This window comes from Gossypium hirsutum, chromosome A12 (assembly GCF_007990345.1).
Source record: "Gossypium hirsutum isolate 1008001.06 chromosome A12, Gossypium_hirsutum_v2.1, whole genome shotgun sequence".
Classification (NCBI taxonomy): Eukaryota; Viridiplantae; Streptophyta; class Magnoliopsida; order Malvales; family Malvaceae; genus Gossypium; species Gossypium hirsutum.
This window is the reverse complement of record NC_053435.1, coordinates 102713412-102738552: the sequence shown is the minus strand read 5'-3', so window position 1 is coordinate 102738552 and position 25141 is coordinate 102713412. Positions and strand designations below refer to the sequence as shown.

The 25141-nt window shown below is 36.5% G+C and overlaps 2 protein-coding genes and 2 non-coding genes across 4 annotated transcripts in view; 2 read left to right on the top strand and 2 right to left on the bottom strand.

The window, feature by feature from the left end:
• Nucleotides 1-416: 416 nt before the first annotated feature.
• Nucleotides 417-1301, bottom strand: LOC121211467 (uncharacterized). Its single transcript, XM_041084236.1, has one exon. It carries the CDS (start codon nt 1299-1301, stop codon nt 417-419), a length of 885 nt encoding a protein of 294 aa, XP_040940170.1.
• Nucleotides 1302-1881: 580 nt separating this feature from the next.
• LOC121211466 (2-oxoglutarate-dependent dioxygenase 11-like) overlaps nt 1882-25141 on the top strand; it is a 28405-nt gene continuing 5145 nt past the window's right edge. Inside the window, exon 1 of the mRNA XM_041084235.1 lies at nt 1882-2129. Coding sequence (XP_040940169.1) covers nt 1882-2129 — 248 coding nt within the window. The remainder of the gene's footprint in view (nt 2130-25141) is intronic.
• On the top strand, nt 12568-12674 carry LOC121211830 (small nucleolar RNA R71). The gene has a single exon (XR_005907048.1). It is a non-coding gene; the product is annotated as a small nucleolar RNA R71 (small nucleolar RNA).
• Nucleotides 22195-22301, bottom strand: LOC121211579 (small nucleolar RNA R71). Its single transcript, XR_005906801.1, has one exon. It is a non-coding gene; the product is annotated as a small nucleolar RNA R71 (small nucleolar RNA).

Here is a 25141-nt window from a genome sequence, read left to right as displayed (position 1 = left end):
ATTTATCATACACAGCTACTGTCACTAGCTCCTGACCAAAAGAGTCCTTGATCATACATGTTTTTCCTTCAAAAATAAGGGAGTAACCCTTCTCCAGCAATTAACCAACACTAAGCAAATTTTGGTCAATGTCAGGTATATAAAGAACCTCAAAGATAGTCTTGTTACCTGAATGAGTACAAATCACAGCCTTGCCCTTGCCTTTGGCCTTTAAAAGCTCACCATTGCCGATTCTGACTTCAGACACAAAACTGGTGTCTAGCTCCCTGAACATACTTTTGTCTGAAGCCATATGATGAGTACATCCACTTTCAAATCAGCCAATTTTTGCTGACCTTGCTCGAGCTTGCAAAAGAAGAGGCTGTAAAGACATGCTCTTCCAGTGCTTCCACATCCTCAGCAGCCTGAGCTTGGTTCTAGTGCTGTGTCTGTGCTTTTGGCTTGTTTTTACACACTTTTTCAATGTGTCCAAGCTGTTTGCAACTTCTACACTGAATGTCTGGTCTGTGCCAACAATATTTTTCAAGGTGAGTAGTCTTCTTGCAATGAGCACAAGGTTGAAACTTCTTTTTGGCAGCATCCTTCTTGCCTTTCTCTTTCTTTTCTAGCCAAGGCTTCTTGCCTTTGTAACTTGAGCTTGAACTTGAGCTTTCTCTACTCTTGGCTTGAAAAACTCCCTCAGAGTGCTCCTCCATTCTGTTTGCTCTTCTTTGCTCTTGTGCATAGAGAGCATTTATCAACTCTGTCAAGCGAATGGCTAATAGGTCCCTCGAGTCTTCCAAAGAAGAAATTTTTGATTCATACTTCTCTGGTAAGGTTGTTATAACTTTCTCAACCACCCTTTGGTCACTAAACTCATCTCCAAGCAGTCTTATGTTGTTGATTGTGGCCATAATCCTGTCAGCATACTGCTTGATGGTTTCAGACTCCTTCATCCTTAAATTCTCGAAGTCTCTTCTCAAGTTTATCAGTTGTTGCTGCCTGGTCTTGTCTAACCATTGAAACTCCTCCTTGAGTTTGTCCCAAGCCTGCTTTGGAGAGTCACAAGCCACTATCCTTGTGAAAATAACGTCTGAAACTCTACTCTGAAGGCATGACATGGCCTTGTTCTTCTTGGCAGTGTCCTCACTATGCTGCCTGATTTGAGCTATGGTCAAATTAGCTCTCAAGGGAGGTGGCTCTGTGTCATTTAGAACAACATTCCACAGGTCATGTGCCTGTAGATATTTCTTCATTTTCATAGCCCAAATGTTGTAGTTTTCACCAGCAAAAATAGGTGGTGGTGGTGGTGAAAAACTCATCTTTGCAGCAACCAAACAAGCCAACAAAAACAACTCTTGCTTCTTTTCTTTCAAACACTAGTCTCTCACAAACAAAACACAACCAAAGCCCTCAAAAACAACAGGTTCTTGATACCATTTGTTGGGTTTTTTTATCACAAAACAAAAAAATAAAAGAACTAAAATTTGTGTTGAAAGATGAAAACAGAAACAAAACTCAGATGTTGAAGGAGAAACTTGAGTTGACTTCTCTCATTCATTCAATTGTTTTAAAGATAAAATGTACATATATTAAACCATTGCATTGAAAGAGAAATAAATTTTCTGAAAAGTAACTTGCACAGAAAATAGCTCAATAGTAACCTGCTGACTGTCTAAAGCTACTTAGGTTGACTAACTTTTTCCGGGCAAAAAAGTTGTTAGATTAGATACAGGTCACCTGTCACTCAAAAAAACACTTCATCCGGATAACATATGGTACTTTTGCATGTTGCTGTATTTCATCCAGGTAACTTACATATGTTGTTTGTTGCCACCTTTTAGCATATTTCATCCGGATAACGTACATACGCTGTTTGTTGCCACCTTTTAACAGTACTCAATGGAGTTGCATAAGGTTATGATTTATCTCATGAAACAGATTGCCAAGAACTTGAGGTCTGATCCTGAGATACTTTCAAGATTTTTTGAGGATAGAATACAAGGAATAAGGATGAAATATTATCCACCCTGTGCAGAGGCAAGTAAGGTATATGGTTTAGCACCACACTTAGACGCTACAGGCTTAACGCTTTTTCTTCAAGTGAATGAAGTTGAAGGATTACAAATCAAGAGAAATGAGAAATGGGTGCTTGTTAAACCCATATCCCTGCCACATTTATCATCAATATTGGAGACATGATGGAGGTAACACAAACAATACTTGAAACTCCTTACACTTGTGTTGAAAAGTGGTCAATCATGTTATTGTTATGTTTTTGTTAAAGTGCATGTAGGCTATCTGCATGTTGCAGCTATTTTGCATGTTTTATTAACAAGTTTTTTGTTTAGTTATATTGTAATTAAACTTAGTTGAAAATAAACAAGCTGATGAAAGTTTGAAGTATTTAGGTAGTTGAATGACTAGTTTAGGTGGCTTGTTTATGTACACAAGAAATGTTTTGCAAAATACTAAGCTACTTAATGGTAATAGGCAGTATTTAGTGATGTATTTGGCTATAAATGTATTGTTTTTTTCTGGTTGAATGAATGAGCGAAATAAGCTACCAGACATAATCTCCCTTGCTGCAAGATTGTGAACAAGTAAAAATATTCCATACATATTGCTTCCTTGTTCTATGTCCTGATAACCCTAACAACTTGACTGATTGAATACGTAAAGTGCAACTAAAGGAAAAAATGTTATACATGCAGATTATGAGCAATGGAGAATATAAAAGTATAGAACACAAAGCTATGGCTAATTTGGAGAAAAAGCGACTGTCAATTGCAGCATTTCACAATTCAAAAAGTGGTGCCCAGATTGGTCTTTTTCCCGATCTTGTTAAAACCAACAAAGCACTGTAAAAGACATGATTTTCCTTCTTCCCTTGCCTGTGCACTTGCCAAATATGAGATTCTAGCCGACCAATCCCCCTTCATTCAGGTAATCATCCTTCAACTTCATGACCATTATAGGGTATAGCATTAATCGTCTACAACTTATGCTGCTTTCAGAATGATAAGTACATCTAACACCCCTAACCCACATCCATCGTAGGAATACGGTTTCGAAGCATTACTGAAGCTTATCAATCAAACAGGCATAAATTTAAATATTTATAACATATAATATTCAGATAAAAAACAATTAAAATCATACATAATGTCCCTTATTTGAGCCTTTGAGACCCAAAATACATGTTAGAAACAAATCGGGACTAATTCAAAAAACTCAGCAAAATTTTTGAAAAAAAATAAAATTTTTAAAGCTACAGGGTTCACACGACCGTGTGGTCAGGTCGTGTGACTCACACAGTCAAGAGACACGCCCGTGTCTTAGGCCGTATGGGTATTCGAGATAAGAACACACAGTCGTGTCCCAGCCCATGTCTGCACCCGTGTAACTCTCTGACTTGGGTCACACGACCAAACCACACGCCCGTGTACCAAACCGTGTGCCCTTTCGAAATGGCCTCGCACGCCTGTGTGCTAGCCGTGTGTCTCACACAGTCCAGTCATAGCCCATGTGCTTGGCCGTGTAGACTTAAAATGTACCTTAATCAATAAGTTTACCATTCCCTGCAAGTTTGGACAATAAGCAACTCAAAAATCATTCATTTAACCAATTCAAAGCACGATCAAACACATCCAAAACATGTCAAAACAATCATCCTAGGTACCTAACCAATGTACCTTCATTGGTACTACAATTATATCATCAAAACATATCAATAAAACATCAATAAAATCTAATTTGTAAACATGTCAAATTCAATCTATTTTTCCTAATTCATATTCATTCAAACATTAACTTAAACATGCCAAAATATGACCTCAAACATAAACACATATTTATATGTATATAACCAACCAATATTAACTTATAATCTTATTACAATTAATTCACAAAATAACTATTAATAAGACACCCTAGGTACTTGTAGACACAAAAGGATAAACATCAGCATGTTTGAGTTCGGGACCGTTGTTGGATGCTGAATCGGCGATCATAATTAAGTACCTAACCTGTGCACAGAAAACAAAACCGTACACTAAGTAAAAACTCAGTGGTATTTCTATAATCTGAATATTTAAAGATAAGAAATTACAAATATACGATTGAAATATAAACACATATTAATATTTATTTATTACAACAACCATATCATATTTCATTTGTTTCACAAATATCTCAACTCACACACTCGCTATATAAATAGCTTTTCACAATTTATTTCACATTTCTTTATACAATTGCATTATCCTTTCCATATTCATTTCATGAGTATATAAATCATATATTCCATATATTTGTAACATATTTCATATTCTATTTTCAATTCACTATTTCACTTCTATTTCTCATACCATACTATTTTAATATAAATCATAAAAATTAATATTCATTTACCCCTATTAACACGACTCGGACTCAAAAGGATACACGGATCCAAACAAAACACACCGATTTGGTACCCAGTGCCTCATCGAATAATTTGAAGTAATAATTTGATACCCAGTGTCTTATCAGCTAAACCGAAGTAAATTGGCACCTAGTGCCTCATCGAATTAATCCGAAGTAGTAAATTGACATCAAGTTTCTCATTGACTCAAAGACGATGAAATCTCTGAACTCTTCTAATCCTATAGCATGTGATGGTCGCTAAACTGACTAAAAATTTGACTAAGGCAAGCTCACCTATCGAATAGTAGTATAGTTATGGTGAGACTGAAAATATTGTATCCACAAGGACTAAAAGTACTAATAATTACTATCTTTTTATTATCTAGCCTAAGAATTAAACGGGTGTTTTTAAACTAAGATTAACTATCTAATTAACTAAGAACACGACAAAGATAAAAGTTAGAAAATACTTTTGGAAAACCAATGGAGAAGACAATAGCAAAGGACGAATCCATCTAGACTTCATTTATTACTTCTGAATTAGACGATTTATTCACTTGACTTAATCCATAGAAATCCCTAGCTTATGTTAATATCTCTCTCGAGACTAAAAATAACTGACTCTAGGTTGATTAATTGAAATCTCTTTTCAATTAAAACCCCTATTATCGTATTAACTCGATCTATGGATTCCCTTATTAAATTTGACACTAATCCGGCAGATTTATGTCGTCCTATCTCTAGAATTGCAATCAACTCCGCTTAATTATGGAAGATCTACTCTTAAACAGGGACTTTTGCTCCACTGAATAAGCACATCAATACCTGAATTAATATCCTGAAATATTAAAGCAAAAATTAAAGCTCATAATTAAGAATAAGAACAAGTATTTATCATATAATTCAAAAGATAATAACATTCGTCTTAGGTTTCATCTTCCCTAGGTATTTAGGGAATTCATTGCATAATGATGGGGGAAAACATCTCAAAATTGGGAAAACAACAAAACGTAAAGAAACCCAAAAACTTCGGTAGAAATTGAATGGAGATCTTCAGTCTTGAAGTAAATCATGCTTCCGAGCTGATTCTAATAGTTGTCTTCGAGTATTTTCTGCCTTCTACTCTGTGTCTCCCCATTAGATCCTCTCCTAGTGTGTTTAAATAGACTTTAGAATGCCTAAAATAGCCCAAAATTAGCCTTTTCAAGTAGAATTAAAATAGGTCTTGATAGGGACACGGCCGTGTGGCACGCCCGTGTGATGGTACTCAAGTCGTGTGCAATTCTGATATGGTTTTAAGTTGACACAGCCATGATACACGAACGTGTGGTCTACCCGTGTGTCTCACGCGGACATGTGGATTACCCGTGTGGAAGTGTCTGGGCCATGTGCAGCACCGAAATAAACCTATTTTTTTCGTTTTTTGCCTTCTTTTTTTGCACTTTTCGCTTTCCTATGCTCATCTAGATATAAAACATGAAATTAAAGGATTAGAAGCATCAAATTCACTAAATCTTATGATAAATCATCCAAAAATATGCCAAGCATAGGATTAAAATATGTTGCTTTTGAGGTTTACCAAATATCCCCACACTTAAGCATTTGCTTGTCCTCAAGCAAAATCCTCAACTCACAATTAAAATACATTCTTATCAACTTATAATTCTTATCAATAATGTTTCAAAATAATTCATAAATAATCATACATTGAGAATTCAACTAAAAGAACATCAAAGTTTCAAACAGTCCAAGTTGAGCATTTTAATCATAAAATCATAGGTATTTCCCTTTATCTAAATAATTACTTTTAATTCCAAATCGGCAAGAGTTGACATCCTCACTAAAGATTCACTCAAATCACTCAAAGTGTTTAAGGTTCAACAATCAAGCACTCATTAGTCAAACTTGAAAAGTTATTACCATAGGCTTGCATGAAAATCAAATCTCCACCACTATAAATGAGATGATACACAAATCAAAAGGTCTTTAACAGGATTGTAATGAGACTTGGGTCCAAGGTGTGGATAAAGGTTAAAAAAGATATTTATAATTGAGATCAATTTAATAAATTACCAACCTTAGAAAAATAAAGCTAATTACTGAATTACAAGCAAGTGTCAAAATTAAAACTATCCAAAACTAATGAAGTGAGTTTTTTCTCAAAATAATAACTTTAACTTGTCCAAGCTTATTATGAAAGGATAACAATATTTAATTACATGAGTATATAAATATACGTTTTTTTAAGAACAAGAACAATAATAGAAAGTACATAATAAAAAATAATTCAGCAACTGAAATGGACGAAAATAGCTAGGAAACTAATCAAATCAAATCTCGATAAAAAGAGAGTTAATAAAAAGGGAGAGATTCTTAATGAATCAAAAAGGGTTAAGTTGTGCGTTACCATTTAATAGGAAAATATCAAGAAATGGTGTTTAAGGCTCAAAGGGATTCACTAAGGGTTAATTATGTGGGTAGGCTTTTTATGGAGTCAGTGGGTTAAAACCTAAGTGCCTTTATCATCTCAGTATATCAAATCAAAGGTGTGGCCTCGACATGTATAATCGATGCAAGTTCTAGAATAACAAATCAGTATTAACTCGCTCATAACTATCAATAAAAGTGAGCAAGAAAAATGCATGCTCTAAAAGCTCAAAATCTCACAAAAATTATGGGTTTTTGATGTCAATCTTATAAACTTAAAATTTCAAGATAATACCTCAATTCAAGGAAACAACCTAGCAATTTTAATTCTCAAAAGTCACTTATCATACTTGATTCTCTAATGTCTTAAAGTTTAAACAATCAATGCACAATTACCTATGATTTAATCCAAAGCATATCAATAAAAATCATAAACTAATTGATCGTCTAATTTCGTGATAGGTTTTAAATATTTATAATTACTCGTTCTTGAACTAATATTATCGCGATGTAGGCAAGTGTACCTATCGAACAGTAGTATAGTTTTAGCAAGACCAGATTGTCGAACCCAAAGGAACTAAAAGTACTAGTAATGACTGTCTTTTTATTATCTAGCCTAAGAATAAAGAGGTTTTTGTTTTAACTAACTAATTATCTAAACTAAGAATGCACAGAGAATGGAATTGGGGAATTGCTTTTGGAAAAATCGATTGAATGAAGACAATACCTAAGGAAAAATCCACCTAAACTGTACTTGTTATTCTGGCTCCGAATCGGATGATTTATTCATTTAACTTTGTTCCGTAGAGATTCCTAAGTTATGTTATTATCCCTATTCAAGACTAATAACATCCAATTCCTAGATTGAATAACCGAGAATTTTCTCTGATTAACATTCTAGGGTTGCATTAACTCTATCTATGGATCCCCTTATTAGGTTTCACCCTAATCCGGCAAAATCTTGTCACCCTATGTCTAAGCGCGCAATCAACTCTGCTTAATTATGACAGATGTACTCTTAAACAAGGTCTATTCATCCTCTGAATAAGAGCTTATCTTGAATCGACATCCTGGAATATCAAAACAAGAATTAAGAACACATAATTAAGAACAAGTCAAATATTTATCATACAATTCAGAAAATAATAACAAGATTCGTCTTGGGTTTCATTCTCCTTAGGTATTTAGGGGATTTAGTTCATAACTAAATAAGAAAACATCTGAGAATAATAAAGAATACAAAACATAAAGAAAACCCAAAACTCCTGAAGAGGAATTAAGGAGAGATCTTCAGTCTTGATGATGAATCTGGCTTCTGAAATGAATCAATCGGCTTTCTTGGAGTAATTCCTTACCCCTCTACTCTGTCCTCTCCTTTCTTCCTTCTTTAGGGTGTATTTATAGGCTTGGGAAAGCCTAAAAGCCCTCAAAATTAGCCATTTTCTGAATTGGACTCAACTTAAGCTCGGCAGGGACACGCCCCTGTGACACGTCCGTGTGCGATTACTTCAGGCAGTGCTCGAGCCTGCCAAATTGACAGGGCCGTGTAGTCTGCCCGTGTGAGGAGGTCCAGGCCGTGTTGATTTCGTACTTTAGCCCATTTTCTCCATTTTTGGCCTGTTTCTCGTTCCTTTCGCTCTCCTATGCTCTCCTAAGTGTAAAACATGAAATTAAAGCATTAGGAGCATCGAATTCACCAATTCTAATAGAAAATCATCCATAAAATGCGTTAAACATGGGGTAAAAATATGTATAAATTACGGTTTATCAAATACCCCCACACTTAAGCATTTGCTTGTCCTCAAGCGAAATTCTCAACTCATAATCAAAATAAATTCTTCTCAACTTATAATTTCTATCGATAATATCTTAGAATAATCCATAGGTAATCATACATTGAGAATTCAACTAAAAGAACATAAAAGTTCCAAAAATTCCAAGTTGAGTATTTAATCATGCAAACATAGGTGTCTCTCCTCATTTAAGTAATTACCTTTGATTCAGAATATCACAGAGTTTCACATCCTCAATACAGATTCACTCAAATCACTCGAGGTGTTTAAGGAAAATAAATGAAGCACTCAATAGTCAATAATGAAAAGTCATTACCATAGGCTTGCATGAAAATCAAATCTCCACCACTATAATTTAAGATGATATATCAATCAAAAGGTCTTTAGAAGGTTGTAATGAGGTTTGGTTAGGGGGTGTGGTCACAAGCTGAAAGAAAGGATTAGGATCGAGATTGAATTGAAAAATTACCTAACTAGAAAAAGAGTTAATCATTACTTGCGTACAACAGAGCTTTTTCTCAGACTAAGGAATTTAACTTGTGAAGCTTACAAATAGAAGATCACAACTAATATGTATACATGTTTTTTTTTAAGAACACATTAAATTACAGAGTAGAATAAAACATAGATAAGCAACTATTTCACTTCAAATCTCGACAAAAATGGGGCTTAAATTAATTTAGGGGATTTCAACAATAATGGGTTAAAAGTCAATATTAAGGGTAATACAAGAAATGGCTTGTTAGGCTCAAGGGGGTTCACTAGGGGTTAATTGTGGAGCTAGGCTTTTCATGGCATGAGTGGGTTAATCCTAAGTGCCTTAATCATTTTGACATATCAAATCAAATGGTGTTGTCTCAACATGAATAAACAAGCAAGTTCTAGAATAACAGTTCACTACTAACGCACTTAAAGCAATAATAAAAGTGAGCATGAAAGAATTAATAGATGCTCAAAAGGCTCAAAAATCTCACAAAAATTATCGTTTTTTGATGTTTAAAACTTGTGAATCCCAACTCAAAGTAATACCTAAACTTTGAGAAAACAACCTAAGATTTAAATTCTTAAAAATCAACTTAGCATGCTTGATTCTCTAATGTCTTAAAGTTTAAACAATCAATGCATAAATGCCTATGTTTTAATTCAAGATATATCAATCAAAATCATAAATCAATCAAAATTTATCCTAAATATGATATGAGAGCTTTTCAAGAGAACAAGGCAGTCATTCAAAGATTTTTCTGATAATGAAATAAATACCCCCCACACTTAAGATGTACATTGTCCCCAATGTACAAAGATAGATATTAGAATATTAAAATAAGATAGGAAGAGGAAAGAAACTTTCTGATTGAAAATGGATGAAATTCCTGGATTAGCGAGAGCGAGTTGCTGGGAATACAACTGGAAGACAAACATGATTCTGAAGGACAAAAGGATCATTGGGGGAATAATTTGATAGTGATCATAAAGATAAGCCGCTTTAAAAACAAACGACTCTTCAAAAATAAAAAAAAAATTGATAATTTAATTTCTAATTTTAAAAAAAACGGCACGGCCGGTTCACACGCCTGTGTTCCTTGGGCGTGTGGATTCACACGGTCGTGTCACACGACCGTGTCTAGCTTCGTTCGCTTCTCCCACGCCCGTGTGGGCATGCCCCACGCCCGTGTTAATTTAGTAGGTTCGACCACGGGTGTTAGACACGGGCGTGTCGCACGCCCGTGCTAGTTTCTCAGTTTTAACCACGGGTCTTCTACACGGGCGTGTCGCATGGCCGTGGCATTTTATCATAGCCCGTGTTTGGGGAAATCCTTGCCCTGTTTTCACACAGCCATAAGCACACCCGTGTGCTTGGCCGTGTCTCTGTGGAAAACCTGTCTTCGAGAGCTTTGTTAGTAAGTTAGATGTTGAAGACTAAATTTTTAAAGAAGTTAATACAATTAGTGGTCAGGTTGCCTCCCGAGAAGCGCTTATTTATAGTCTAAGCTTGACTTACCTCTCCGTTGAATAATCATGGTGGTTTGAGGAGTTTATACTCCTCATTCCTATCATCAATCTCATCAAAATAAGGTTTTAAACGGGTGTTGTTTACCTCAAAAGTGTCAAACTTGGGGTGCCTTACCTCGACCGTAACGAATGGAAAGATACTAAGTATCGTAAGAGAGATTTCTTTATTCGGTGTGGTAGCGACAATGTGGGGATCTGCGGCATCTAATAAGACTCTATCTCCAATCTTAAGTTGATTTAGAAAGGTATTAAGCTCGTTCTGTCGTAGATTCGATTTGTCGGGTGTTCTTGGTTTATGCGTACACCATTCATCGAGTTCTTCAATTTGTAATCTTCGATCTTCATGAAAAGTTCCTCCACTATTGCTTGAGAATGACTCGTGTGCTTCCTTCAAACTCATTTCCTGTAAAGTAGGTTGTACCATATTGTCAGTTCTAGGAGAATGGGTTAAACGATCACCTTCAATTCCTGATGTGTTGCCAGAATTGCGAGCCTGAAGGGCGATTGTTTCGTCTCCTACACGGAGTGTGAGTTCACCTATGCCAACATCAATAATCATTTTAGCAGTTGCTAAAAAGGGCCTTCCCAGAATTAAAGGAGTGTTGCTATCCTCCTCTACATCTAGAACAATAAAGTCAACGGGAAATATAAATTTATCGATTTTAACTAGTACATCTTCAATAATACCTCTAGGGAACCTTATAGTTTTATCTGCTAATTGAATGCTCATCCTAGCTTGTTTGGGTTTCCCGAGACCTAATTGCTTAAACATTTTGTTGGGCATGACATTAATACTAGCCCCTAAATCAGCTAATGCATTATTAACATCTAAACTACCAATTAAGTAAGGAATTGTAAAACTCTCTGGATCTTTTAGTTTGTTCGGTAGTATATTTTAGAGAATAGCTGAGAAAACTGCGTTTAGCTCCACGTGCGATGCCTTGTCCAACTTCTGCTTATTTGCTAAAAGTTCCTTTAAAAATTTCATTGCGTTTGGCATATGTGATAGGGCTTTAATAAACGGTAAGTTAATATGTAATTTTTTTAGAGTTTAAGGAATTTACCAAATTCTTTCCTTGTCGCATTGGGGTATGGCACACGAGGTTTATATTCGACATTCACTGTTTTGTTTTTATTGTTATCTACCTCACATTGACCTTTGCTTACCACAGTTTCTTGCCTCGTTCTAGTTCAGGCTCAACAACTCCTTCTTCATCTTGAATATTAATTGTGTTGAGTTGTTCCCTTGGGTTGGGTTCAGTATTACTTGGCAAGCTACCTTGTGGTCGTTTAGAAATTAGTTTGGAAAGCTGGCCTATCTGAGTTTCGAGCCCTTGGATTGACGCTTATTGATTTTTAAGTCTGGAAACGAGTTTCTAACACCGAAATAAACTTTGAGAGCATCTCTTCAAGGTTCGGCTTCTTTTCCTGTTGGTAGGGTGGTTTTTGGTAGCCTGGAGATGGTTGTGGTCTTTGGTTTCCTTGACCGTTCCACTAGAAATTGGGGTGGTTCCTCCAACCTGCATTGTAAGTGTTACTATATGGATTATTTTGAGGTTGAGGATTATTACCCATGTAGTTTAATTGCTCGTTATCCATGTTGTGGCCATAAGGTTGGTATTTCGAATGGCTTGTTCCACCTCCACTTGCTTCGCACTGCATTACTAGGTGAACCTGTGAAGAACTAAGAAAACCATCAATCTTTTTATTTAAGAGTTCAACCTGACTAGAGAGCATGGTGACCGAATCGACGTTATAAACGCCGGATGTTTTCGTTGGCTTTGTCCTTATAACTTGCCACTGATAGTTAATCAGTGACATCTCTTCTATAAACTCATAGGCATCTTTAGGTGTTTTATTATTGATGGTTCCACCAACAGCTGCGTCAACCACTTGTTGAGTCGAAGGATTCAGGTCATTATGGAACGTTTGAACCTGTAGCCAAAGCGGTAACCCATGGTGAGGGCACCTTCTCAAAAGGTCCTTGTATCTCTCCCATGCATCGTAGAGTGTTTCTAAATCCATCTGCACAAAAGAAGAGATATCATTACGTAATTTAGTCATTTTAGCCAACGGAAAATATTTTAGTAAAAATTTTTTGGTCATTTGTTCCCAAGTAGTAATTGACCCTCGTGGTAACGAGTTCAACCACTATTTAGCTTTGTTCCTCAATGAAAAAGGGGATAACAGAAGACGAATGGCATCATCAGATACACCATTAATTTTAAATGTATCGCATAGTTCTAAAAGTTGGCTAAATGAGCGTTGGGATCCTCATCCTGCAAACCATCAAACTGAACAAATTGATGTATCATTTGAATAGTGTTAGGTTTTAATTCAAAAGTATTTGCAGCTACAGTAGGTCTAACTATGCTCGATTCAGTTCCTGTTAAAGAAGGTTTAGCATAATCATACATAGTGTGTGGAGCAGGATTTTGATTAACCGCAATTACAGGAGGTAGCTGGTTGCCTTGGTTTTCAGTCATTTCTTCGGTTGGGGGTTGAGTATCTTCTTACTCGTTCTCTATGTATCTTAAGCTTCGCCTTATTTCTCTTTGATATCTGAGAACTGTATGATTGATTTCTTCATCAAAAAGTAATGGTCCTTGTAACACCCCCTAACCCCATGCTGTCACCAAAATAGGGCTACGAGATATTACCAGACTTATACACTAACATTTATACAAAACCCAATCATACACTTTACATTCTAGATCAATATTCATCAAATTTCATCATAAAGTCCCTAATATGGGCCTACGGGGCCCAAAATATGTTTTAGAAGTGATTCGGGACTAAACTGGCAACTTTAGAAATTTTTCTTTGCAGATAGGGGCACACGCCCGTGTGACCTGGGACATGCCCGTGTGGCCTAGAACATGGCCATGGGGCCAGGAAGTGGGCAGATCTGACTTGCACACACGACCGTGGGAACTGCCCGTGTGACATAAACAGAGGGCCACACGGCCTAAGCACATGCCATGTGCCTTGGCCGTGTGAAAACATGATTTTTGACCATTTCTATGCTATTTTCACTTGCTAAACACATCTAATTCTTGCCCAAACATTTACTGATAATTCTTAAACCAAATATCATACATTATGCCACTTAGACTTAGCAAATTTTCATTCTTTCACTTTAAAACCTCTTAAGGATCACTTACCACAATTCATATAAAAATTTACTCAATTATCATACTAATCAAACTCATGTAAATTTAATTTCTAAAAGATACACATTTCATACCATGCTTCAAGAACTTCCATGTTTATACACTATCATATACAAAATAACACCTTAACAACTTAGGTACATTCCATTTAACCAAAAGAAAAGTATTCACCACTTTGAGTCCGGGATTGGCTTGGATGCTGGGTCTTTAACTTTCTTTCATACCTAGACCTATGCACGGAAACATACCGTACGCTGAGTATACACTCAGTGGTATTTCTATAAACTAATACTTAAAACAATAATAAGCTATGTATATACATTGTAACATAACTTTTTATTTCATAATCTTATTAGCTTCATCATTTACCTTTAACTTATAGCTCTTAAATGTATTTAAACAAATCTTTTTATACTTTTCATATTATTCAATATCTTTCAATACTTGTATAACAGTTACAATCACATAATCAATAGTAGTCAGTCTTTGTCTTTAGTACTTTCAATTACCCCTATTAACATAACTCGGACCTGGACGGATACACGGATCCAACCCACACACCGGGGATAATGTACAGTGTTTCATCGGCCAAAACCGGAATACACCGTAGGATAACAGTAAGAGTAGCAGTAACATTCATAATCAGGTACAGAGTACCTCTTCAAAACGAATCCAGAACAGTCACAATAGTCGACACATATAGTGTCTCATCGACACACAGTCGGAATATCCCTAAACACTTCCAATCCTATGACATACCAATTATATCTGACTAGTCCGACACTTGTTAATATAGGGTGTAAAAATCATTACATTTCAATACAAAAGTAGTAATAATTTCTATCATATCATTCATTATACATTCTAACTACTAAGAATAGCAATTACATTGTATTAAATCATTAAGCATAGTTTATAGAAATATAAACCGAATTTCTCGAGTTTACTCGATATCCTTGTTCACTTTCTCCTTTCCCTTTTTCGATGATGTTTCCGGTGCTACGTTGGCTACATAAAATTTAACATTTAAAATTATCAATATATATTATTTAATAACACACTCTTGTATTTCCATGTTTCTTTTACTTAAAATTCCAATTTAATCCTTTCACCATAACTATTCTTTTTCTTCAAAATAAATCCTATATTTTCATTCAATTATCATTTTAAACTATTCCAACTCTTAAATTTTCAGCATAAAACACTAATTATAACATCTTCTCAATTCAATCCCTGTTATTGCAAAACCTATATTTTCTTTCACAATTTAATCCTTCTACCACTTCTAACTTGAATTTCCATCAAATTAACACTTAATTCTTCCATTTATTCAACTTAATCAACATCTAAAAATTCAGTATCTTTCTAAATTTCAACATAACTCAAGTAGTATTCTTTCCTAGGATTCCATAGACATCAAAATTACAAGAAAAGATATCAAATTGACTTACCAATCAAGCTTGGAACTCTAAAACCCTAAATTTTTCTTTTCTTTTTCTTTCCCTTTTTTTTTCTTTCTTTCCCTGCTCTGTTTCGTTTTCATTCATTCTTTTATTTCTTTATTTTATTTTATTTGTTTCATTTAATTACGTTATTATATTATATTATTATAATATACTTGAATCATTTTTATTATTTCTTATTTAATAAGTAAATACTTATTTATACATACATTTGTACCAATTAAAATAATACAAATGTATTCATACATACCACACACTTGTCTTCTAAGGCTTATTTGCTAATTTAGTCCCTTAAATTTTCTATAGTTTATAATTAAACTTTTACACTATATTCAGTTTAGTCCTTTCACTAAATTAGCCTTGATTAAGCTAAATTTACTTAATTAAAATCTAATTAACTTCTCACTTAATTTCGTAAATATTTCTAATAAATATTTACGAATCTAATTTCTAAAATAGAAGACCCAAAAACTCACTTTTTCGATGACCTAAAATTTTGGGTCATTACAGACCTGACGGATTTCTTCTAGTCATAAACTATAAAAACTTGCCAAGAGAAGGAAAAAGTAAATTAATAAATAATAATAATAAATTAAAGTGCACGAAAAATAAATGGCTAAAGTAATAAAAATTGAGTGTTCCTAATATTTCAGTTCCCCGGCAACGGCGCCAAAAACTTGATCGCATGATTTCGTGATAGGTTTTAAATATTTATAATTACTCGTTCTTGAACTAACTATTATCGAGATGTAGGCAAGTGTACCTATCGAACAGTAGTATAGTTTTAGCAAGACCAGATTGTCGAACCTAAAGGAACTAAAAATACTAGTAATGATTGTCTTTTTATTATCTAGCCTAAGAATAAAGAGGTTTTTGTTTTAACTAACTAATTATCTAAACTAAGAACGCACAGAGAATGGAATTGGGGAATTACTTTTGGAAAAATCGATTGAATGAAGACAATACCTAAGGAAAAATCCACCTAGACTGTACTTGTTATTCTGGCTCCGAATCGGACGATTTATTCATTTAACTTGTTCCGTAGAGATCCCTAAGTTATGTTATTATCCCTACTCAAGACTAATAACGTCTAATCCCTAGATTGAATAACCGAGAATTTTCTGTAATTAACACTCTAGGGTTGCATTAACTCGATCTATGGAACCCCTTATTAGGTTTCACCCTAATCCAGCAAAATATTGTCACCCTATGTCTAGGCGCGCAATCAACTCCGCTTAATTATGACAAATGTACTCTTAAACAGGGTTTATTCCTCCTCTGAATAAGAGCTTATCTTGAATCGTTATCCTGGGATATCAAAACAAGAATTAAGAACACATAATTAAGAACAAGTCAAATATTTATCATACAATTCAGAAAATAATAACAAGATTCGTCTTGGGTTTCATTCCCCTTAGGTATTTAGGGGATTTAGTTCATAACTAAATAAGAAAACATCTCAGAATAATAAAGAATACAAAATATAAAGAAAACCCAAAACTCTTTAAGGGGAATTGAGGAGAGATCTTCAGTCTTGATGATGAATCCAACTTCTGAGATGAATCAATCGACTTTCTTGGAGTAATTCCTTACCCCCTACTCTGTCCTCCTCTTTCTTCCTTCTCTAGGGTGTATTTATAGGCTTGGGAATGCCTAAAAGCCCTCAAAATTAGCCTTTTCCGAATCGGATTCAACTTGGGCTCGGCAGGGACACGCCCGTGTGCGATTACTTCAGGCAAAGTGAATAGTAAAGAGCTGAGATGTAGGCAAAGTGAATTTTAGTGCATGATTCTAAGTAACTAAAGAAAATAAAACACAGTTGTTGAAGAAGATTAGAGGGTTACTCGATAAAAGCCAGAAAGATAAAATTAGTTCAAAATAAAATAAAAAAATGAGTCTTTAAAAGTAACATAAAAAATAAAAGTAAAAAAATAGAAATAAAAATAACATAAGTGGACTCAAAGGTCCTCATCATCAGATGCATCGCGAGGTGGGGGTGCTAGAGGCGAAATGTAGAAATGCTGGTAGATCTGCTGCAGGGTCGCCTCTATATTGTCGAATCGTTGAGCGGAGCTGTTGAAATACTGAGTGCAATACTGCTCAAAGCGTATGAATCTCTCAGAGAGGTCTGCCAAGGTAGCAGCAGATTGAACAGGTCTGTGACTCGGAGGTTCCTGAGAAGGTAGGTCCACATGATGAGGAGGAACATCATCAGTAATGTTATCAGCTTCATTATGAACGTCAGACTGGAACAATCGATACTGAGGAGGGCCCACTCTACGACGTCGCTCTATCATCCTCATGTGAATCTTGCTCGAGATGCCTTAAGGGGACATCTGGCCAACAAGGGTAAGTGTGGATGACATTTCTAGTGTGTCGAAAAGACCAAAGTGGCGAGTTAGGCGAGTGACATAGGGACCCAAACAAATGGGACCCCTCCTATGATGGTCTGTTGAGTGTCTAAAAGCGAGAGTGATGAAATAAGCCAAGTCGAAGACATGACCGGTGGCCATGCTCCATACAAAATAAGTGTCAGTAGTGCTCATGACTCCTGTACTCTCTCGCCTCCCAGTCAAGGTGTGAGCCAAGATGGTGTTGATATATCGTAGTGCTAGAGGGAGAGAAATCGCCTTGGAGTGACTCGCATCATAGGAAATCTGACTCACCGTCAGATTCCTCCAACAGTAGGAGGGTGCGTAGTGAATATGACGGTGAAGGTAGAGAAAGTCCTCAGAGGCCATAAACTCCTCTGTGTATAGGCCCAAAGTAGCTCCAAAATCTGGTACACTCATGTGTCATACGAGGCCACCAAGTCGAAATGTAATAGTACCAACCTCGTCGTGGGTGGTGTGGTGCAAAACTCTAGGGTAAACTCTTTATAAATGGGCTCGACGATATGGAAAAAATGATCCATCGAGCTGTGGTGAGATGGGCTCGAACGAGGTCACTGAGGTGGACCTACTCCAAAGCAGGCCAATCGATACAGTGGCCAACTCCCAATGGTCGTACGCAGAGGAGCTGGAATAAATTGTCTTGCAGGTCTGACGAGAAGAGTAGAAGAGGATGGTGCACTTCGACAGAGGCACTTGAAGAAGTCGCACAAGGCCCTTTCCTCTTTTTCAAAGCGAGAATAGTAACTTTGGACTTGCCTCGTGTGTTCGTCACAGAGAACCTGTAAGAAGGGAATCACACAATTTTGGACGAATCATCACAATAGGCAGACGAATACGAAATAATCATCGAAATTCATCTCAATCGATTAAACTAAGTAAATAGAATGCTAGCAAAGGATAATAAAAAAATAGGAATATATATCTAAAATAAAAGAAGACACAAATAAATAAATCAAAGAACCCAAATAGCTAAAATACTATCCAGACTTGTATTAAAACTAAGCAAATTAGTACTTAAGTAAAATTAACAGTGAAAACATTTATGAATCAAGAACAGAGAATCCAATAGAAATAATAAAAGACATAATCAAAATAATCACTAATTAATAATAATAATAATAATAATAATAATATAAGAAAAAAACTAAAAAATGAGAAACAAGGACCGATAGTGGATGGGACGAATGGAGTTACGAAAGGCGGCAGTTGGTACAAGTCTTAGCTGGATGGTGGGTGGGATGGGTGCAGTTGCAGTTGCAGTTGATGAAAGTGTACGACGAGGGGAGGGGGCTGTTGGTCGGCGCTTGTGTGCGTATGGGAGAATGATAGTGGAAGAGGAAATGAGATAAGAGTTTGGGTGATTCAGCCGACAAAGAAAAGAGGAGAGGAGGGAGGGAAGGGAAAAAGAATACTTTTGACGGTGGTCGGACAATGGTCAGAGAATGGAACAGGGCTGGGCCCGGCGGCTGAAGAACAGAAGTTTTGAAGAAGATGACAAAATTGAAAAAAAATTAGGTTTGGGGATTTTAAAAAGGGACACGATCGTGTAACGGCCCCGTGTTGAGCCACACAGTCGTGTCATAAGCCCGTGTGGCTCAAGTTTAACCCGTGTTCGTCGCGAAAATTTAATGCCCATTCATCACACTGCCTTAGACATTTTCGTGTGTCCCTTTCGTGTGGTTCACACGACCTGTCGCACAATTGTATTTTATGTTCTTCATTTTTTCTACGCCCGAGTGGCTCACCCACACGCCAATGTAACCTACCACATGCCCATGTGGATCGGCCGTGTCTCGCACACGGTCATGGACTTTGCCCGTGTAACTCTCTGACTTGTTAAAATTTAAAAAATTAAGCTCTAGGTTTCACACGGCATAGGACACGCCCGTGTGTCCAGGCTGTGTGCTACCCACGGCCTACGTCACTGTCCTTATCCATGTCTAAGACAACGAAATTGACTTGGAATATGAATTTGTCAATTTTAACAAGCACATATTCAACGATACCCCTAGGAAATCTAATAGTTTTATCAGCTAATTGTATGCTCATCCTAGTTTGTTTGGGTTTCCCTAGTCCTAGTTGCTTAAACATCTTGTAGGGCATGACATTAATACTTGCCCCTAAATCAGCTGAACCATTATTAATATTCAAACTACCAATTAGACAAGGAATCGTAAAACTCCCTGGATCTTTCAGTTTGTTAGGTAGCTTGTTTTGCAAAATAGCTGAGCAAACTACATTTAACTCCATATGCGATGACTCATCTAACTTCTGTTTGTTTGCTAAAAGCTCCTTTAAAAATTTAACTGCGTTTGGCATATGCGAAAGAGTTTTAATAAACGGTAAGTTAATATGTAATTTTTTAAGTAGTTTAAGGAATTTACCGAATTGTTCAGCTGTGTGGTCTTTCCTTGTCGCATTGGGGTATGGCACACGAGGTTTATATTCTTTGCTTACCCTTTGATAAACAGTAACTTATACATATTTTACCCCATGCTTAACGCATTTTATGGATGATTTTTCATTAGAATTAGTGAATTTGATACTCCTAATGCTTTAATTTCATGTTTATACTTAGGAGAGCATAGAAGAGCGAAAGGAACGAGAAACGGGAAAAAACGGAGAAAATGGGCCAAAGTACGAAATCAACACGGCATGAACTTCCTCACAGGGCAGCCAACACGGTGGTGTCAATCTGACAGAATCGAAGCACAACTCACACGGGTGGAACACACGCCCGTGCCATTTTAACAGGCTCAAACACAGCCTGAAATAATCGCACATGGGCGTGTCCCTGCCGAGTCCAAATTGAGTCCAATTTAGAAAAGGCCACTTTTGAGGGCTCATAGGCATTCCAAAGCCTATAAATACACCCTAGAAGAGGAGAAAAAAAGACACATAGAATAGGGAGTAAGGAATTACTCTAAGGAAGCCGATTGATTCATCTCAAAAGCCGGATTTATCATCAAGACTGAAGATCTCTCCTCAATTCCCCTTCAGGAGTTTTGGGTTTTCTTTATGTTTTGTATTCTTTATTATTCTGAGATGCTTTCTTATTTAGTTATGAACTAAATTCCCTAAATACCTAAGAGGAATGAAACCTAAGATGAATCTTGTTATTATTTTCTGAATTGTATGATAAATATTTAACTTGTTCTTAATTATGTGTTCTTAATTCTTGTTTTGATATCCCAAGATACTGATTCAAGATAAGCTCTTATTCAGAGGAGGAATAGACCCTGTCCAAGAGTACATTTGTCATAATTAAGCAGAGTTCATTGCGCGCCTAGACATAAGATGACAAGATTTTGCCAGATTAGGGTGAAACCTAATAAGGGGATCCATATATTGAGTTAATGCAACCCTAGAGTGTTAATTAGAGAAAGGTCTCAATTATTCAATTTAGGGATTAGACATTATTAGTCTTGAATAGGGATAGTAACATAACTTAGGGATCTCTACGGAACAAGTTAAATGAATAAATCGTCCGATTCGGAGCTAGAATAACAAGTACAGTCTAGGTGGATTTTTCTTTAGGTATTGTCTTAATTCAATCGATTTTCCCAAAAGCAATTCTCCAATTCTATTCTCTGTGAGTTATTAGTTTAGATAATTAGTTAGTTAAAACAAAACCTCATTATTCTTAGGCTAGATAATAAAAAGACAGTATTACTAGTACTTTTAGTTCCTTTGGGTCTGACAATCTGGTCTTGCTAAAACTATACTACTGTTCGATAGATACACTTGCCTACATCGTGATAATAGTTAGTTCCAATAATGATTAATTATAAATATTTAAAACCTATCACGAAATAACGCGATCAAATTTTTTGCGCCATTGCCAGGGAACTAAAATATTAGGAACACTCAATTTTTATTACTTTAGCCATTTATTTTTCTTGCAATCTAATTTTATTTTAATTTTGTTCTAATTTATAATTTTCTTTTTCCTTCTTCTAGTAGGTTTTTATAGTTTATGACTAGAAGAAACCCGTCAGGTCCATTACTTTTTGATGAAGAAATCGATTGAACAGTTCGCAAAAACCAAAGAGAAAAAAGGTGAAGCTTAAGATATACAGAGAACAAGCAAGAGGACGATACTCAATCCCCAACCGAAGAGATGGCTGAAAACCAAGGCAATCAGCTACCTCCTCTAATTGCGGCTAATCAAAATCCTACTCCACGCACTATATATGATTATGCTAAACCTTCTTTAACAGGAACTGAATCGAGCATAGTTAGACCTGTTGTAGCTGCAAATACTTTTGAACTAAAATCTAACACAATTCAAATGATACAACAGTTTGTTCAGTTTGATGGTTTGCAGGATGAAGATCCCAACGCTCATTTAGCAAACTTTTTGGAACTATATGATACATTTAAAATCACTGGGGTTTCTGATGATGCCATACGTCTCCGGTTGTTTCCCTTTTTATTGAGGAACAAAGCTAAATAGTCGTTGAACTCGTTACCACGAGGGTCAATTACTACTTGGGAACAAATGACCGAAAAATTTTTACTAAAATATTTTTCGCCGGCTAAAACGGCTAAATTACGTATTGATATCTCTTCTTGTGATTAGATGGATTTAGAAACACTCTATGATGCATGGGAGAGATACAATGACCTTTTGAGAAGGTGCCCTCACCATGGGTTACCGCTTTGGCTTCAGGTTTAAACATTCCATAACAGCCTGAATCCTTTGACTCGGCAAATAGTTGACGCAGCTGCTGGCAGAACCATCAATAATAAAACACTTGAAGATGCTTATGAGTTAATAGAAGAGATGTCACTGAATAACTATCAGTGGCAAGTTATGAGGACAAAGCCAACGAAAACAGTCGGTGTTTATAACGTCAATTCGCTCACCATACTCTCTAATTAGGTAGAACTCTTGAATAAGAAAATTGATGGTTTTCTTAGTTCTTCATAGGCTCATCCAGTAATTAGGTGCAAGATGAATGGAGGAGCATGTACAGAGTATCAACCCTTCAACCCTATCATCGAGGAAGAACAAGTCCAATATATCGGTAACAATAACTCTCGATCCCAAAATAACCAATATAGTAACGCTTATAATGCAGGTTGGAGGAACCATCCCAATTTCTCATGGGGAGGCCAAGGAAATCAGCGACCACCTCCAGGCTACCAACAGCCACCCTATCAACAGGAAAAGAAGCTGAACCTTGAAGAGATGCTCACAAAGTTTATCTTGGTATCAGAAACCTACTTTCAGAACACTGAAACAGCACTTAAAAATCAACAAGCGTCAATCCAAGGGCTCGAACTCAAATAGGCCAGCTTTCTAAACTAATCTCTGAACGACCACAAGGTAGCCTGCCAAGTAATACTGAACCTAACCCAAGAGAATAATTCAACGTAATTAATGTTCAAAATGAAGAAGGATTCGTTGAGCCTGAGCCAGAACCGAGGCAAGAAACAGTGGCAAGCAAAGGTAAAGGTGAGGTAGATTATAATAAAAACAAACCAGTGACTGTCGAATATAAACCTCGTGTGCCATACCCCAACGCGACAAGGAAAGACCGCTCAGATAAACAATTTGGTAAATTCCTTAAACTCTTAAAAAAATTACATATTAACGTACCATTTATTGAAGCTCTATCGCAGATGCCAAACGCAATGAAATTTTTAAATGAGATTTTAGCAAATAAGCGGAAATTGGACGAGGCGTCGCAAGTGGAGCTGAACGTAGTTTGCTCAGCTATTCTCCAAAATAAACTACCCAACAAACTAAAAGATCCAGGGATTTTTATGGTTCCTTGCTTAATTGGTAGTTTAGATGTTAATAATGATTTAGTTGATATAAGGGCTAGTATCAACGTCATGCCTTAAAAAATGTTTAAGCAACTAGGTCTCAGGAAACCCAAACAGACTAAGATGAGCATTCAATTAGTAGATAAAACTATAAAATTCCCTAGGGGTATTATTGAAGATGTGCTAGTTAAAATCGATAAATTTATATTTCCCGTTGACTTTATTGTTCTAGACATAGAAGAGGATAGCAACACTCCCTTAATTCTAGGAAGGCCTTTTTTAGCCACTGCTAAAATGATCATTGATGTTGGCACAGGTGAACTCACACTCCGGGTGGGAGACAAAACAATCACCCGTCAAGCTCGCAATTCTGGCAACACATCCGAAATTGAAGGTGATCTTTTAAACCATTCTACAAAAACTAACAATATGGTGCAACCTACTTTGCAGGAAATGAGTCAAAATGAAGCACATGAGTCATTCTCAAATAATAGTAGAAGACCTACTCACGAGGAACGAAGACTCCAAATAGAAGAGCTAGATGAATGGTGAACACATAAACCAAGAACACATGATAAACCAAAGTTGTGCCAAAACGAGCACGATACCTTTCCGAAACAACTTAAGGTAGCCGATAAAGTCTTATTAGATGCCACAGATCCTTACATTGTCACTGCCAGACCGGATGAAGAAACCCCTATTACGGACTTAGTATTTTTCCATTCGGTACGATCGAGGTGAGTCATCCCAAATTCGGTACTTTTAAGGTAAACAACACATGTTTAAAACCCTATTTTGATGAGATTGATAGCAGGAATGAGGAGTATAAACTCCTCGAACCACCATGACCATTCAATCGAGAGGCAAGTCAAGCTTAGACTATAAATAAGCGCTTCTCAGGAGACAACCCGAGCACTAACAATATTAATTTCTTTAAATTTTGGTATTTAACACCTAACTTACTAGTAGAAATCTTGAATACAGGTTTTTCCATAGAGACACGGCCAAGCACACGGGCGTACCTAGGGCCGTGTGAAAATAGGGCAAAAGATTTCCCCAACACGGGCTACGATAAAATGCCACGGCCATGCGACATAACCGTGGTCGAGCCTGCCAAAACAGCACGGGCATGCGACACGCCCGTGTGGAAGAACCGTGGGTGAACCTGTTAAAACAGCACGAGCGTACGACACGCCTATGTATAATGCCCATGGTCGAACCTGTTAAATTAACACGGGCGTGGACCTTGCATACACGGGCGTGGGAGAAGCGAACGAAGCTAGACACGACTGTTCGGCACGGCCATGTGCACCCACACACCCAAGAAACACGAGTATGTACTAAATGTCAGACGCACCCAGATATGAAAAACGCGAAACACACGGGCAAAAATTAGGGAACACGGGCGTATTTCCCGGCCGTATGGCCTAAAATCTATAAATACTATGCACTATTCACTTTCTTCCTCATTCAAAAACCCTAACCCTAGCAGTTGCAAGACCACACGGCCTTCCTGCCACGCCCGTGTGCTGCTTCCCACTCTATTTTTTGACGCTCAATCTCTCTCCCTTAGCGTTTGTTTACTCCTTTCACTTCTATTTTACTTATTTCTAATGCTTATTATCAACATAATCTTCGTTTCTTTTGAACCATTTTTCATTTTGCTCATTATTCTATCATTTAATTTGTATTCTTAAGTTAGTTATCATACATTTCATGTT